Raw genomic sequence first — 17,202 nt, forward strand, 5'->3', positions numbered from 1 at the left:
GCTTAGAATAAAATTTGTATGCTTGCCAGTCATATCTGTTTGGCTCAGCACAGGTTACCCATGTGAAGATTTATTGCACAGGGTGCTTTCTTTGGCCCTCTGCTCTCAGCAGGAATGTTCCTTTTTTGGAACTTTTGGGTAGACCTGTGCGGTGTCAAGAGTTGGACTTGATGATCCTTAAGGGTCCCTTCCAACTCAGGATATTCTATGATTCTATGATTCCTTATGTCGGTGGCTTACACCGACCCCTGCCCAAACTAGGGTTACTGAAATCCTGAGGTCTTAATTCAGGTGAGTTGCTTTTTAATGAAGAAAGTAAATTTGACAACAGACTATATGATTTTTTTTCTCCTCAGAAATACCCAAACTGAATCAGAGGTTAGCAAAATCCCAGAGAGAGAATGAGAGTCTTCAGGAAAAGGTGAAACATCTGACACTGGTGGCTGACACGGTGGAGCTGAAAACTCAACAGCTTCAAACTTCTCTTCAGCAAGGGAATGAGCTACAAAGCAGATGCCGTGAACTGCAAAAGGAAACATTAGGTAAGAGAATGTTAATATTCCAAGCAAACTTCCAAATAAAATGAAATGCAAAAATATTTAATGTGTTAGTGCGCTCAACAGCAGAACTCAGGCCCTGATAAAGCTTGGATGGTGCACGGCCAGGAAGACAGCATGGCAATCTGAAGTCTGTTACCCTGTTGGAAACACAAGGTAGTTTTGAATAAGAAATAAAATTAAGGAAGGGAGGAAAATAATGCAGATGGTGGGAGTACTGTTATGCTGTTACCTGTCAATATGTAAAACATCAGGGAGGTGCTCTCACTTTGATTGGGAAGGCCAAGCTGATCTATCAGCATCAGAACTGATGAATGTTAGCCTAAGCTAGTCTCTTTTCCCCTAGATCTGTTGAACTTGAATCTGTCTAATGATTTGCCCTTGGTAGTTTGTCTCAAGAATGGAGAGTCCTCTTGAAAACTGTAAGAAAAGTGGTAGCACTCGGAATTATAGCGTCTTTTAGCTTTGTTGAGACAATGACTCATTACAAGAAGATTATTGTGTATTTATGTTAGTATCTCTTGAATCTGTTGTCTTTGTAAATCAGGATTGTGTTCGTGGTGCTGGCTCAGAGACATTTTAAGACATTGAGAACATATAGAGGTTGTGCTGTTCCACACATGGCTTTGAGTCATCAAATTGGCACTGTAATTACCTCGCTGCCTTATGCACAGTATGTAATTTCAAATCTAAAGCAGTAGCTCTCGGTGCTAGTCATGATAAAGGAATTTCACTGATCCTTCAATAGCAGTGATAATATCAAACGTGAAACTGAAGAGGGGAAGAGCGCAGTGACTGTGGAGGACTCATCACCCAATGAGTTAGCGAGCCAGATTGCTGAGGGCAGGCTTCATTTCTGTCACTGGATAACAATACTGATAGGAAAGCTTCAGATCTGAATGCCAGATATGAGCAGATATCTGAGCAGATGCGAGCAGATAACTTTACAGCCTTCTCCAGGCACCATCCACACAAGAAATATTTTTTATATATCTTCCTTTTTTGTGGTATTTATTCACAGAACTGACTTTAAATGAGTACACAATCAGTTAGACTTGGCTCTGAGAAGCTTCTTCTCTGTGGACTGTTCACAGTGTGCTGTTTTGTCTGTTTTTTCTTGGGGAGCTACGGAAGTGAACATAGTGATCCAGTGTCTCAGGATCTTGTCCGTGACGTTTTCTGGTAGGCTCATTGTCTGATCATAGCTACATCCTGTTTCTTAATCCTCTCTTCAGAGTAAACTCTGGCAGGCAGGATCTGGGGGGAGGGCTGCCTTAAAAGTGTTTAATTGTCAGTAATTAGTCACAGTAACTCATTCTGAAGATCTAATTAGATTGGAAGAAAGGCATCAATTTTATTTCAATTTCATTTTTTCAGGAGAATCTTGAACACAGTGAACACATCTCAGAAAATGTGTACCTTTTTTTTTGGCTTATGTGTAAAATCACTAGGTGAGATTTGAAGAAAGCATGAAACAAAATACTGGGAGTGCATAAATGGTAACTGCTGTGTTGTTTTTTTCAAGAAAAGTAACCGATATTATCTGTACACACGCATATATATATATATAATATTATGTGTCTGAGATAAGTGCTTGGGTTTAAAAAAATAAATAAACCAAAACCCGAAATAAGTTCAAGATAACATCACTTAAAAAGATAGAATTGAAGGCCTTAAGTAGTTACATAGGTTTACCAAATCAAGTTGCTTGCCCCAAGAGCGTAAGGTTGCCTGTGTTATGTTCTACTTGAAACTATTTAGAAAAAAATGCTCAAAATGCATTCATTTCTATAGAAGAGACAAGTGTGTTTCTTCTCCATTAAGAGATTTATGTTTTATCAAAATAATCTGTGTACATGTCTAGCTGCCAGGTTTGACTATTACAAAACCACAGTCTAAAACTTGGAAGTTGTATACTTCAGAATTCTTTCTTTTTTTTCTTTCTTCCTTTTTTTTTTTTTTTTTTTCTTAATATGTTTTTCTGTCCATATATATTCTGAAGAAACCGCAGAGATTGAGCTCGGAGGCTCTCGCAGTGCTGGAAATTGCTCGAGCAGGCAGTATCACTGAAAAGATAGCCAAGGTGACTGGCTCAAAAATAGCACAAGAGTTGCAGATCCTGCAACAAGACTCACAGCAGTGATTTATTAAGTTGATTAAAGCTTTTCTTTCTCTACTAAAAGGGTAGCGTGGATGGAAGGTTTGTTTGGTCCTTAGTGTGGTCTTGTGCCATGTAAGGAAAACGTCCTGACGTGCATTAGTACCGCAGTCTGGGTGTTCTACTGAAGTGCTGAGAAATTGCAGTTATTTACAAGCCAGCTTGAGGGTGGTTGGCCCCAGTACTCTGTACAGAATCTGGGCACCACTGCTTTGGTCCCTGGTTGCTGCCTGATGGAGTAGGGTCATGTTTTGGTCACATTGTTGTGTTTTCTAAGTAGCAGTGGATACAGAAGGCTTGTTTTGCCCTAATACCTGACTTTCTTCTGTGTTCAATATAACCACCAAACTTATTTTCACTTCCTTTTTAGGAATAACTTATCCCCTAACTTTGTATAAATAAGCACAAATAACGGTACCTCGTAAAGCAGTTACAGACCGTTTATTACTTGTCTTTCTCTAGAAACCTGAGTGGGTGTGCTAACTGACTGCCTTGAGGAAAACATAATTACGTTTGACATGCGTTTTTCAGGTGCAAAAATTAGTTGAAATAAAATAATCTCAGTGCAGAAATAGCTCCTTCTCAAGTGCACTTTGACATTCCATTTGTGTTAAAATGCCTTTTAATTCTCTGTACAAAATAAGAAACTCGTGGGCGGCACGAGTTAAATTGCCACTGGAGCCGTACAGCCCATTGTAGTTCCTTCCTCAGGGTAAGCACTGAGAACGCTCCTGCTTACATTGCTCAGGACTGAAGATTTTGCCTTTTGTAAGGTGCCACATTCAATCTATCTCAGATAATCTCACACGTTGCTGAGTGAAGTGGCTGTATGTGAGAGCTCGGTAGTACACATGCATTCTTGGGAGCTGCAGTGTCGGCACTCGCTGCTGCTGGAGGAAGTCTAAAGCCCGTTTAATTCATCGTCCTGTCCTTGCCACTGAAAATGGCGTGGTTCAAAGGAAGGTACAGGAACTCTACAGCAGCAGTTATGAGATAATCTGTCATCCTTACGTGTCTCGTCCTGATCTAGGAGGTCATTGAATCTAATAAGACAATCTGTTAAGCTTTGAAATATGTGGCTTAATATCTTTACATAAGGCATATCGTCACATTTACTCTGGTATGAAAATTACATGGGGTTATCATTAGAGTTCCCCTTTCAGTTTTGTAAAGCTGTGTACTTCACGGGTTCCTGTAAATAAAGAGTTCCACTGGTTGTTTACATGCACCGGAGAAATACATTTTCTTGCTTAGTTTTCCCACATTTTAACTCCATGGAGAATCGCCTTATTCTTGTGTTAGAAAATGAGAGGAAGTTGTTCACAGTCAACTTCTTTTAGGTTAACCAGCGTGTAATATATTTTTGTGATACTTGCATGGCTTTACGACCCATACTCTCGAAAATCTGAAGTTAGTTCCTTATGTTAGTACACTGCACCAAAACGTCACACCAAGCAGTTATGGTTCTGTTCTAGCTTTTTGTCTTTAATATGCATAACATCGTACGTTAACTGTAGGATATCTATGCCACATCACGAGCAGGTTCAGACTGGCTCACACAGGGCACCTCTACTTGTGCTGAAAAAAAATGATCTTTAAGCTTACAAAGAAGTTTCTGTTCTAGAGGCCCTATTGTACTCTGTGGATTTTTTTTTTTTAAATATTGTTGTATAAGTCTACCAAGATTGCTCAACAATTCCTAATAAAAGATCATTGTTTTCAGTTGCTTGGAGTATTACCAAACTTAACTAATCAATGATTTTTGAATAGTCGTTGCACAAAATGGGCATAGCTTTCACAAGGATAAGATGGGTGGAAATGTCATTGGATTTTATGTTTCAGTCTTACTATGCAAAAACTTTGTTGAAGAACCCTTGGACCTTCAGTTCCTTGAGAAAGGACTTTGAGCTGGGGGGTTTGACGGTATTCTTGACGCAGAGGGCCATGTTGAACTGATGTCTAAGCCTCTGACAGCATTAAATATCTATTTATTTCTGTGGTGGCCAAACTCTGGTGTTCTGGCCCCAGAAGACCGGGCTGAGCGATTCTTTCCCACGTGTTGCATGTCACTGTGGTGCTGGGCAGCGGGACTGAAAGCAAGGAGAGATGCAGTGGAGACCAGCAAGGAGCAGGAGTAAAGAGGTTGGGGTGTCGTGATGGGGAGCCCAGGGAACTGTCCCGTCAGTAAGCCAGGTAATGTGTAGTTATAAAGCATGAAAAAGCCATCTGGTATTAATTTTTTGTTCATCTTAAGTACTCGCCACAGTCACTAATGCAGGGTTTGTGTGTATCGTGCGTGCATCCTAGATGGCAGCATGGTCAGAGCCATTTTCCTTTCGGTTTGAGACCTGCAGTCTGCTGCCCTGCTCTCCTGAGTCATCCCCGGACATCCCCAGTTCACAGAAGGAAACTGGAGCCGTGTCCTAACAGAAGTAAGTTGATCTGAGTAGGATAGCCGTGCTGCCTGGGAGGAGGGTGCTGTCAGCAGGACGTGCGGAGCAGCTGAGGGGCTGCTTCCCCAGGCTTCGTGTCGTGCAGCAAGGACACAGCTACCAGATGCTGTGTGGTTTAACGCAGCAGGTACAGGAGGAAAAGTGAAAGAGCTTTTCCTTTTTCCCCTCTGGCCTCGCTCCAGCTGAACCTCACGGCTGACATGTTCTGTTGCATTGTGTATCCTCAGCTGAGTAACAGCCCCCACGCACTTCACTGAGACTTCAGATTTTAGTTTCTGTTCCTCTATTGCCAGTGAGCCGCGGGAGGGAGGGCAGCAGGGAGGGAACACGCAGAGCAGGCTTTTGCTGGGGGCTGGAGTTTCGCTGGAGCAGATCCGAGATGCCAACAGCAGTGGGGCTGCAAGCCAGCCCCTTCTCCACCCGGACACACGGCTCCCTTCCACCTGCAGCCCATCACCGGGAGCTGATCACGTTCTGTCGAGTGAAATTTTTGATGTAATATGCCCCCTTTGTCTGCTTCTGATTAAAATTTTTACTCTGTCCCCGTAAATCCCGTAGCTTTATACCTGTATTGGCACTGCCGGTGGATTTTGTTTCTAGGTTTTTGAGTTTCGTACTCCATATTTATCATCTGAGGAGCTGCACGTTGTGGTTTCTCTAACGATGGAGCTGAATCCCCGTCTGATGGCTGGCTGGCAGCGACTGTAATCGCTACCACGTATGGGACCTTGTGAGCGTGCCTCCTTTGGCCTTTATCTCTTCCATCCTGCCTCTGGGTGCCTCCGGGAATAAGGAGTGCTCACAGAACTTTCTTCCAAGCTTTATTAACCAGATTTGGATATCTTCAAATAAGCTTGTTGGCCTCTGTAGGAAATTGCAGAGTAGAGACATCAATCAGCCGCCCAGGCGGTGGGTGTCGCGTCTCGGGGCAGAATGTAAACTTACCGCTAACTCTCCCTGAGCTCCTCCCCACAAAAAGAGAAAAAGATTCCTTTCATCCAGACCCCTTCTCCAAGTTAATGCGGGGAGGACATTTATGATTAATCTCTCACCAGTTACACTGCTCGTGGAAGTCAACTCTTATTATAGGCTGCTGGAGATTCCTGGTTTTGATGAGAGACAAACTGGGATTTATTGAACTAAGTTGGCATTTCTCACTTGGGTGTAACACCAGTGAAAGTAAAGACATAACGCTTGAAAGAAAAAGCCTGAAATGTTAGAATATTTTGAAAAAGCTTTATCCGTGTTTACATCTTCATTAAAACTTTTCCACTGTTAACATTGATAGGAGACAGAACCAAGAGCTGCCATCCAAACTTTTGTGATAAAAATAAAGCAACTGCTTGTTTTTTTCTTCTTGCCTACTTCAGAAGAATATTTTAGAAGTTGCTTGTTTGTGTATATAAAGAACCTTGAAGACTTAGTGCTGTGCAGAGGTACTGCTTCTCCCAAGCAGCCTGGAAAGTGCACTACTGTGTGATCTCTCCTTTTTGAGTGTGCTCAACAGAGAAGAGGGGCTAACAAAAGAAGGGTACACACTGGGTTCACTTTAAAGTTATCTCAGCAGTTAGTGCGACTACGGATTCTCCAGCATCTCAGCAGCATAACACTTGAGCAAGAGGGTCACCGTGACCGCTGCTCGTCTTGCTGTGCTGTTTGACTCACTATTTACTTATTTTGCCTATGTCAGGTTTCGTTTTCAAACTGTGTACGATACAAACTTGAAATAGCAGGCGTTTTCTGGAGAAAAACATAAATACAATGTCATATGTGGAATCATTCATACTGAAAAGTATTAATGAGCTAAGATCCCAGCTAAGCATGTCAATGTGTTACGTGAGGCATTATTTTTAATTTTTATTAGTAACAAAATGTATCAGTTACTTAATAATAAATCAGTTATTAATAAGCAATAAAATGTGGATATCTAGGACTTTTCAAGGCAAAAAGACTGTGAGCTCAGGCATTTTTCTTTCACACTTTCTGAATTGCTCAGTAACCCACAAATCCATAGGCAGTTGAAGAGGTCTGTCTATACAGAGCGCATTACTGGATAGGGGTAATAAAGCTGGATGACTCGGCGATGATAAAAATCTGTTTCTCTTTCCTTTTGAAATAGAAAGCGTGATTTTATTCATGAAACAAAAATCAAATACAATGCTATCTTACCATTGTATTAAAATAAACTGGTAGGAACAAACAAAACATTTTTATTGTCTCAGCTGATCTTAGTGAAAATCAGTTCCAGTCAGTAGGTTTACACCACGTAGTCAGTGTGTATGAGATCAGTCTGATCTAGAGGGTTCATGGCTTTTGGTTTTCTTTTTCTCTTTTTCTTTTTTTTTTTCCCCCACAAACTTTTGAAGCTAATATCCCTTTTTGGTTTAGTACTGAAGTAGTTCTGTGCTCCAAACAAACAAACAAACAAACAAAAAAAAAACACACAAAACCACAAACAACCTGGATATATTATGTGTTTTGAAAGGGTTTTCCTTTCTACAACCAACATTATGAGGATTCTTTTTTTGTATATTTTTAGTGAATTGTAAATTATTGCATGTTTCGTATGATAGCAGTCATTTGCAAGAGCTGAAACTAAACCTTAGTTTCTACTATTTCTTCTTGGTTCTCCTGCTTCTCGTGACTTTATGAAAATTACCTTCATGAGTTATATTGTGCTGAAGAGGTGATTTGATTGCTGATCTCATTCCACTTTTCAGAGTCGTGATGCATCATCTGGTTAGCTAGAGATGACGGGTCTTGAAGAATTCTCAGCTAAGGGCAAAGTCTGGTGAATAATTGTCTAATTAAGTAGACTGAAAAAAAATAAAGAAAAAAAAGATAATGCCATGTGATAGTGTCATTGTCTATATTCCTGGGCTTAGGAGCAGTGGAGGAGCTGCAATAGCACATGCTCCTAAAAGATAGGAGCTAGTATCCCCTGCTGTCATTTTTATTGCCAGCCAAATCCTTTCCTTCACTTAATCACAGATAGAGAATATTTTTTCTTCACAAAGCGATTGCATAACCCATTTATAGTTGCAGATTTACCTCTGTATGGATTCAAATTGCTGGCTGTGCACATGAAATCTGTCTCTTAAGGCTTTTGATGCTACTGCTTGATAGTCTATTTAAGTTGCTAAATATAAACTTAGCAGTGGTCTGCTGACATAATAAGACTAATGAGAGATGATAGAAAAATGCAGGCAGCTGTAGGAGTAACAGGGAAGTTTAAGTGGGGAATGTTAACACTCCTCGTGGAAAGGAGGAGCGGTATTTTCATGTACATGAAGTGTCTCCAACAGCACTTTAAAGACTGCTTTGAAAATCCAAAGAGAGAATAGTTTCCTGTAGTTCTAGGTAGGCTGCAGTTCAAGTATCCCCTATTCATGCCACAAGTACTGTTGAAATATTTTTCTATTAATTCCAGCTGCGATACTAAGAATTTGAAGGGCCGGAGCTGGGGAATGCAGTTTGGTGTTTGAACAGGCTGTGACAAGCGGGTTAGACCAAGCAATGGCTCATTAGTGCTTTTCAGCAGCCTTTTGAAATGGAAGAGGAAATACATGACTGTGATGGAAGGAACAGCGTCCTCTGCTCTCCAGCGAGGTGTCTGGATCGTGATGTGCTGGAACGTGGTTTCCTTACAGAAGAAGGGCCGCTCTTCACTCCTGCTTCAGGAAAAGCAGGAGCCCTCGTTGAAGGAAATCTATTGATCATATTTTGTTTCATCTCTGTGGCCTAAGCACTGACAAAAATCCATCTCCAAGGAATTACTGTCAGAACTCTTCTTACCTTCAGTTCTCCTAGCCACTAGGTAAGGAACTCAGTGTCTAGGCTCAGTTTTGAGACATAGGAGAAGGTCTGTGGGAACAATTCTGACTTGCACCCAATTACCTCGGGTATGAAAGGGCAGGAATGTATGCAGAAACTCGGGGTTAAGGGGCGAATCCTTTGAGACGTTCAGCAAATACCATCTAGGCAGTGTCTGCCTCCAGAAGCGTGTCTGATGTGACACTGGTTAATGTGTCCCATGGAGCGGGACGGAGAGGGAGCAGGGCGTGTTGAGATAGCATTGTCTCTGGAAATAAGCACATCATAAGGCCTTGGAAAAGACTGCCATTGCCTTTGTGGTTTGTTCTTTTCAGGGCACTGAGCGATGCTATATTTGTACAGTGAAAAAATGAGAATCTGGTCCCTTCTCTTGCTTTCTTTATGCTTGTTTTATACGGGAACATGAAAGAGCTGATGTGCTGGTTCAGATCGGATGTCCAGAAAGCCCACTCCTGGCAGCGGTCAGGAACATATGCGTAGGCAGATAAGAACCAGGCACTCCTCTTCTGGCACATCCTCCCAGTTCCTGGCAGCTTTTAATGATTTAGAGCCTTCCTGGTGGCACTGGTCAGGCCTCCAGAAGGGATGTCAATCTACACGGCTGGAGCCTGTCCCTCTGCTGTTTCCAGACAGGCTTGTGCTTGTGAACCTGTCAGGCAAAGTACTTTATTGTCCATACAAAAAAAATATTTTTTTTTAGAGAACATAGTACATGAAATACTATAAATAAAGCAAATAGTTCTGTACTGTGCAGGCAAGGACTTTGGGTATTCAGTTCTCTTCTTTGTTTTCCTTAAAAAATATAAAGTGAGGTGAATTAGTCTGACAGAAATTTTTCATGCATGTATTTCATATTTAACTCACAATGTGTAGTAAATAAATGTACTTAAAATATCTGTAAAGTGTACATCCTAATTTGCTGTACCATTTATATTCTAAGAAAAAGGAAGTATTAAACCCTTTCTGACACAAGTGATCAGCCAGTATTCGGGGCCTAATAGGTTGCTACAGGGAGCAGACCGTGTGATTAATTCAGGCAGTTCGGTGCGATTCTGTTTGTCGCTGAAGAAAACCTGCACACTGGAGGAATTCAGCGGCAGGGGCTGGGCTCCAGCCACCTCCAGTCTCAACCACTTTCCCCGTTCCCAGACAGTCCCTCGCTGTCTCTTCCTGCCGGTCTCTGTAATGTCACCGAGCAGCACGTGCCCTGCTCCCCTTCTCCCCAGTTCTCTTAGGACAATATTGAGGCTCCTGCTCTTGAGCTCTTGTTCCACCCATCCATGCCCGAGAGCTGAACTGCCGCTCGCTGCTCCCGATGAGGGACGTTTCTCACGGCCAGCACCCTCGGGGAGGTTTCAGTCAGTCCCCAGCACAACAAACACTGTCTTGGTCTCAGACAGCCAGGGAGTGGCTCACGGAGTACTTGCGTTCAGGAGGATTTGGGCCAAGTCTCTGAAACAGATTAGTCGTAAAATTAGATTAATCAGACAAAGGAAGCCATATCCTGGTATCGTGGTGAGAGCTGGGCTTGTCTGTAAGTGCCCAAAGGGGAGGTGGGAGCATAGGAAGGGGCGTACGGCACGGCAAGGGACATCGGCTGCAGCCTGGGGCTTCAGGCTGGGCGTCAGGAGCAGCTTTGTCAGCAGAGCACAGCACAGGCAGAGGCTGCCAGGGGCTGGGGGAGCCTCCATCCCCAGAGCTCGACAAGACCTGGCTGGATAAACCCTCAGGCCATCTCTGCTGGCTTTGTCAGCAGCAGGCCGCACCAGCAGCCTCCAGAGGTCCCTCCCAGGCTGAGCCTGGCTGAGTCACGCTGAGAACGTGGTGAAGCTTGGTAAGAACAAAAATGCTTCAATCTGCGATACCTGCAGCTCGCTGCTGGTACGTGTGTGGGTATTTCTGGTCAGCAGGACTCGAGGGCAGCATGTGCAGCCTACACAGCCTTTCCGCTTCTCAGGGAGCGTGAAGGGGGCTGCCCCAGCAGGTCTTTCTCATCGGTGACCAGTATAATGAGTCAGAGCTTGTTGTCTTTAAACCAAAATATCTGCCAGTTTCTTCCCCAAAGCAAGCTTAGATGAAGGGAAAACAAAACTACTTTTTCCCTGTGCTGTTTTTATGTACTGTAGTGCAGTGATGTGGTGAAAAGCGGCAGTCGCGCTTGTTTTGGTACAACTTGTCTGTTCCCGGACGGGCAGTGGGAAAGGGGCTGTATTTCTGAAACAGGGGGCAGAAAAACTTCGTAGGCATGCATTTATTCTGAGGTAGGCACAGTCATTTTAGACCAGAGACTTGGCGGTACGGGGTACATTCATACCGTGACCAGCACTGAGGTAGAGCTGAGCTGTGAGTTTCTGCCCGCCAGCCCCTGAGCTGAGCTGGTGCTGCTACAGCAGAAGGGGCTCCAGCCGCCCCTGGGGTCTGCATGTCTACAGCAATGGGTGTGTGTGGTGCCCGGGGACCTCTCCAGAAACTGCATTACTGGCAGGTAGTCTTCCTTTTCTCACGTGTGCAGAAGGCACTGAGCTTTTATTTAGATGAAACCAAAGCTTTCAGAAAGTATCTTGGATTATATTTTTTTTTAGCAAGATTTGCAGGAAAAGTAGAAAATTACATAGCTTCATCATGCATGCTTCTGAACTGATATCATTGTGAATCTGTTACAAATTAGCCGGAAAATTGATGTCTTCCAGAGTGGCTGCTTACCCAACGTGGGTGTAGTTCACAATGGGTGGTTGTCTTGTTGTCTTTTTCTTTCTTCCTTTCCTTTTTTTTTTTTTTTTTTTTCTCTGAAGACTTTACTAGTTGTTGCTATTTGCAAACCAGAAACTGGGACCTTCACTGAACACTATGCCATTGGAAAGGACGCAAACTGGGTGGCTAAATTTCTTAAACCCATTTCTAGGCAGACTCTATGCTCTCTGTTCTCCACTGTGGACTGTATGTCTTGGAATTTGCCCAAACAGGAGGAAACAGCGACCAGCTGTGGTTCTTCAAGGTGCCTTTTCTTTGTGCATCTTCCATGCTGTGCCTCCTTGGTCTCTGTCTGTATCACAGCAGAGCCTCCCCTCATGGAGAATATGATACTGCTGAGATGCAGAGGTGGAGGTGAGGCGCCCTCTCCTCTCATCCATCTTTTTTACCTGCTTGAAGGCAGGGCTGGCTGCACATGCTGCCCGAAAGGTTACTGTTGACTCAAAACCTCTGCCGCCAGAGAACAAAAAGGTTCAAGAGCCACAGCTGGCCTCAAGGATGGGCCCCAGAGAACCTTCCTTGCTCTGTTATTTCATGAAATAGGCATCTAGTCACCAAAGAAGGTCTCTAATTATTACATTTTTGAAAGGAATGTTCATAGAAAAGAGTAAAGTTTTGTTAAAAGGTTAGTTTTTCTCTGATAAATACAGTGAGGTCTTATCTTATCTTGGTCAAAAGACTTGCTACACTGAATTTCTGAATCTTTTTTCCCCTCCCATAATGAATAGTTTAAAAAAAAAAAAAAGGAACAAAACAAACGCTAACAGTTCTTTAAAAGGAGGGACTAATGACAGTAAGAACAATCAAACTATTTTCTAAGGTTTCACCTACTAGCCAGTAAAAGCTGTCTTTTCTTGTTTGCTGACTGGAGTATGCTGGCCGGTGTCTGGAAGGTGGCTAGTATGCACCTAAGAATTCACAACACCAAACTGCTTTTGATGCTATGAAAAATTACTCTGGAACTAAGATTGGTGTCTGTGGTAAGATGTAACGTGAATCACAAGGATAGATAATGTTAAACACAAACAATACTGAGATGTATTTGGACTGAAGATTCTTCAAAATGTGATGCTACTTAAAATGTTAAAACGAGTATCAATACTACAACGCAGGAATGCTTTTTGTTCCGTGTTTTACAATAAGCTTTATTTTCCTTACTGGAGAATGCTTTTATAGAAGTATTTGAATATAGTGTTTTCTTTATTCAGTAAGTTTTCAGCTGAAGTTTCCATTTGTGTTACCATTCCCCATGTTAGTTTCCTCAGTTTTCCTGTGTCCTTCAAACTCGGTAGAAGTCTGTGTTCCGTAGTCCCTGTGGGTGTGGGTCTGGTCCCTCAGACTTTCTACTAACAGCTCCTGTTGACTTTGGTGGGAACTCTCTCTAGAGAAGACTTGCAGAAACCAGCTGTATAATTGAATCCATTTATTCCCTCATGAGAAACTCCCGTCCAATGCTCAGTCATTATGAAAACTTCTCTAAACAAATTGAGTACAAGAAGAAACAGAGCTGAAAGACCACCCAAAGTACCAGAACCAAAATAACCATTATCCTTTTCCTTTTTTCTCAACTTTTGTCCATACTCTCCCATCTAGGAAGAGAAGGGGAAAAACACACACAAAAAACAGTTGTTTATAATTGCTCAAAATGTTCTATAATCACAGAATTAAAAAAAAAATAATCATCAGGATCAGATGTTTATGAAAAGCTGCTCTGTAGCAGCCACCCCCATGCAAAGAAAGGCAAAGGGCTTTCTCCTTTTTGTGTTGTTGATCTACAATAATTCGATCTTTACTTAATCTGTTTTAATAAAGCAGTCACATTGCAGCAGAGTTTGTTGTTGTGAATTCTAGATCATTCCCACATGTTCTGTCTAACATCTGCTTGGTGTTTGAAGCCAAAGTTTCCCCTTTTTCTGTAGGCATCCAGAGCCATTTGCTTCTTAAGCCAACGTCGGGATGACTGACAGGAAATTAAAGTTGAATTATGTAGCTTTGGAGAAGTGTACAGAACAATACATTACAACAGAATGCCCAGTTGAAGAAAATGAAGTAAACGAAAGTAACTGCAGGTGGTCTAATCTGTCCTTCATGTGCTTGGCCATGACTTCCCACCCTTGCAGAAGGCCACGGTGCCAGGGGGGAGCCGACACGTCGCGGCCTGGCCCGGGGCCCGTTGTGCAGTTCTTGGTGCAGACAGCAGAACTCGGGTTATAACTCAGCGACTGCATGACTTGCATGGCTGATTACAATGGGGGGTTTGTCATAGACGTTTTTAAAACAGCTGAGAGGAAGTTTTGGCAAGAGCACTGTCACACACACACAGTTTCTGAATAGCAGGACGTTGTTGGAGATGTATCTCTAGGGGTGCTGTTCGACAGCAAGCTTGGATGCTCGGTGGCTGGGAACTGAGGGAAAATGTGGTTGGCCTGCCAGAAAACTGAAACAGTGAGAGGACATTGGGAGATTATAAACCACTGGCTCCGTGTTTCTGACAAGCAGCTATGTTGTCCCTGCCATTTGTCATGGCCCTGCACCCGTACCATCATACTTGGGGCAGCGTTGAGAGCAGCTCCATGGAAGAGCTTCAGAAGCCTTCCATCAGCTGAACCCTAGTCTAAGCAGGAAAAGAGGAGGTACCAGCCTCCCTATCTCCCTGCCAGGAGTCCAGGTCAACAGTCTTCAGCTGCTTCTTATTGCAGAGTGCTCATCCTTGGTCATACCCCACTTAAAAGTGATGCGATGTGGAATACCGAGAAACTGTAGTGTCTGAAACAATATGATTATTTTTTTCATCAAAATTCCTTCCTAATGCCTGCAAAGCCACCGATTGCTTAACACAAAAACATGCAGCTATAGCATGGTAAGGATGGCTGCGGAGTGCGGATGAAAAAGCATTGAACCGGGTTTCAGCTGAACGGTTTGAGCAGGGTTGCGTGTGCTGTTAAATAGGATTACTGCCACCAAGCAGGGGGGCCGGCGAAGAGCTGCGTGAGGAATGCCTCTTCAAAGAGGCGACCGACTGTTCCTTCCTCGCCTCGAGCTCTCCCAGCCGGGCTGCTGCCGCGCCGCGCTGTGTTTTATGGTGTGAACATGCTCTGTGTCTGCTGCTGCTCAGAGCACTGCTCTGGGACGTGTTCATGCAGTATCCTGAGAGGCTTTGGCCCCCCCCCAGTCAACTTTATGCCCACAGAAGCAGAACCGTGCAGGTCCTTGCTGCTCTCGGTGCTGTGCCTGCACAGAACTGCTCTGCTCTTCTGGAGAAGCAGCACGGAGCAGGCCGTGGGGGTGAGGAGGCCGCGCGGGATGGAGCACAAATGGAGTTTTAACTGCTACCAGACCTTAGCTTGATGTATGTGTGAGGCTTAGTGTAACTGCTGCCAGACCTTCCCGTTTTTCGCTTCTTTTCAAGAATGTCGTGGGAAAACAGGCCTCACCACAAAGCTAGAAATGTCTCCTTCCTATGTCGTGAGGAGAGTTCGTCTCCATGGGTTTCTTTTTAGTCAAAGTGCCAAGGCGTGGTGTTCTCAGGTACAGCTGTACCTAGCTGCTCCTTTTGCTCCTGGGGGCTTCTGAAAGCCTAATGTACTCTGTAGTCACTGAAGCGTTAATACAAATAAATTCTCATTTACATATTTTATAAAATGTGAAAAAAATTGCATTACATGGAGTTTGAGGGCAATGTGAAGGTTGGCAGTACCTCACAGCAAGCTGTGTACCTGAGCATGCCTTGCTGAGCAAGGGAGACCTCCCGTGTCCGCAGGGTACCGAAAGGTCCTCTGCTCTGCTGGCAGTTTTCTGAGGACTGCCAAGGAGGTGGGGTGGTGATGATTCACCTGGACGTGGTCCATCAGCGCCGTTCCCGGCTCCAAATCCTCTCAAATACATCACTTGAACAACAGATGCCAGAAATTGTTGGAAAGCCAATAATGTAAATAACTTAGATATTTCTAGGAAGCCCTGATTTCCAGAAAAGTTTCTGTGTCTTAGATGATTCTGTGCAAGGGATTTGTAAATATCTGTGATCAGTAATGTCTATATTAAAAACCAGCAAACATTTGCTCTACTCAAACATAAGGAATGTGTTTCGTATTTGTCAGCTAGACATTGCAACAATATTTAGAGAAGTGGTCTTAAGCTTTGAATTCTGTTTTATTTAATGATTTTTTTTTTGGTAATTATAAGGGTTCTTAGTAGTAGTATTGTTGTCTCAATTCGCTTAATCCAAATTATCAGTAAGTTTAAAATGTTTTTTCTTCTCTGTAAATAATATCAGGTGTAGAGTGCTTGCAGACCTCTTCCATGAAAAAAAAAAAAAAAAAAAAGAGAGCACTGGTTGCAGATTCCCCAGCTTCATATTATTCTTTCTACAACTTTGAACTAAAATATTTCAGATGAAAATCTGCTCTATACAGAGAAAAACATAAGGTACTTTTTGTACCGAAATGTTGCACCAGAGACCTCTGAAGACCTCCCTCCCATCTCTGCCACTGCTGCACCCTGAGGAAGAGGGGTGAGTGCACGGGGCAGAGCCCGATGCTGCTGCGCCCCTGTCCTCGCCTGCTGCACAAAATCTGAAAATCACCTAAGTGCAGATGATACTGCTGTTATCATACCTGCTACCACAGGAAGCTTTGCTTTCTATGTGCTTTTTTTAAGAGTCTTGCGAGAAATGACCTTATTGTAATTTTTCACTTCTTCAGTAGCACTGAGCTTTCACTCAGAGCTTCCACCCCTACTTCCAGACATGAATTGCTCACATAATCTCAAGAACACCATTTATTTTTTGTTTCTAAGAAACAGCGTATCATTATGGACTCTTGGATTTCCAAATCTGGGGCAGGAGAAATTCCACGACCATATGCCATTTTTCCATATTTGGTTCTGTTAACGTTTTATGGGTTAATACACTGCAGAAGGAAGGAAATTCCTACAGCTGCATTGCAAACATAAGAAAAAACAATGACTGGGAGTGAATAATTTTAGACCTTCCCTCCAGTTGTCTGTTCTCATGGCACGCTGTTGCTTTCTTATTACATGTGTAGTTCTGTGGGGGGGTATCTATACATGCTATTTATCTGTGTGATGCTGATCTAAGATATACAGGATGATTAAATACGCTTTTTAAGTTTTCTCATGAAAACTGGTCTTTCCAATCTGTTCAAAAGTTGCCTTTTCTGTTGTGTCTCATCTTCCATGGTTGAATTGTTTCAAGGAGACAAAAAACAAATGGGGATGACATCACGTCTGAGGCAGCTCACCATGGGCACAGCGGAGAGCTATCAGCATCCCCTGTGTGCTAAAATAAATGAATCGAGTAACTCCAGGAGGACCTACAAAGTCCAGATCTGTTGGCTTCTGCCAGTCAGGGCTTGCAATGAGCAGCAGTGCTCAGTATGAACCTTTCTCACACATTTAAACATTTAAAGGCACTTTTTTTTTTTTTCTCCTC

General features: G+C 43.1%; 1 protein-coding gene across 9 annotated transcripts in view; it reads left to right on the top strand.

The window, feature by feature from the left end:
• LEKR1 (leucine, glutamate and lysine rich 1) overlaps nucleotides 1–17,202 on the top strand; it is a 50,779-nt gene that overhangs the window by 20,520 nt on the left and 13,057 nt on the right. For all 9 annotated transcript variants that reach the window (XM_072042278.1, XM_072042277.1, XM_038183717.2 and 6 more), the window contains one exon: nucleotides 357–542. In XM_072042278.1, coding sequence (XP_071898379.1) covers nucleotides 357–542 — 186 coding nt within the window. The remainder of the gene's footprint in view (nucleotides 1–356; nucleotides 543–17,202) is intronic.

Source organism: Anas platyrhynchos, chromosome 9 (genome assembly GCF_047663525.1).
Source record: "Anas platyrhynchos isolate ZD024472 breed Pekin duck chromosome 9, IASCAAS_PekinDuck_T2T, whole genome shotgun sequence".
Taxonomy (NCBI): domain Eukaryota; kingdom Metazoa; phylum Chordata; class Aves; order Anseriformes; family Anatidae; genus Anas; species Anas platyrhynchos.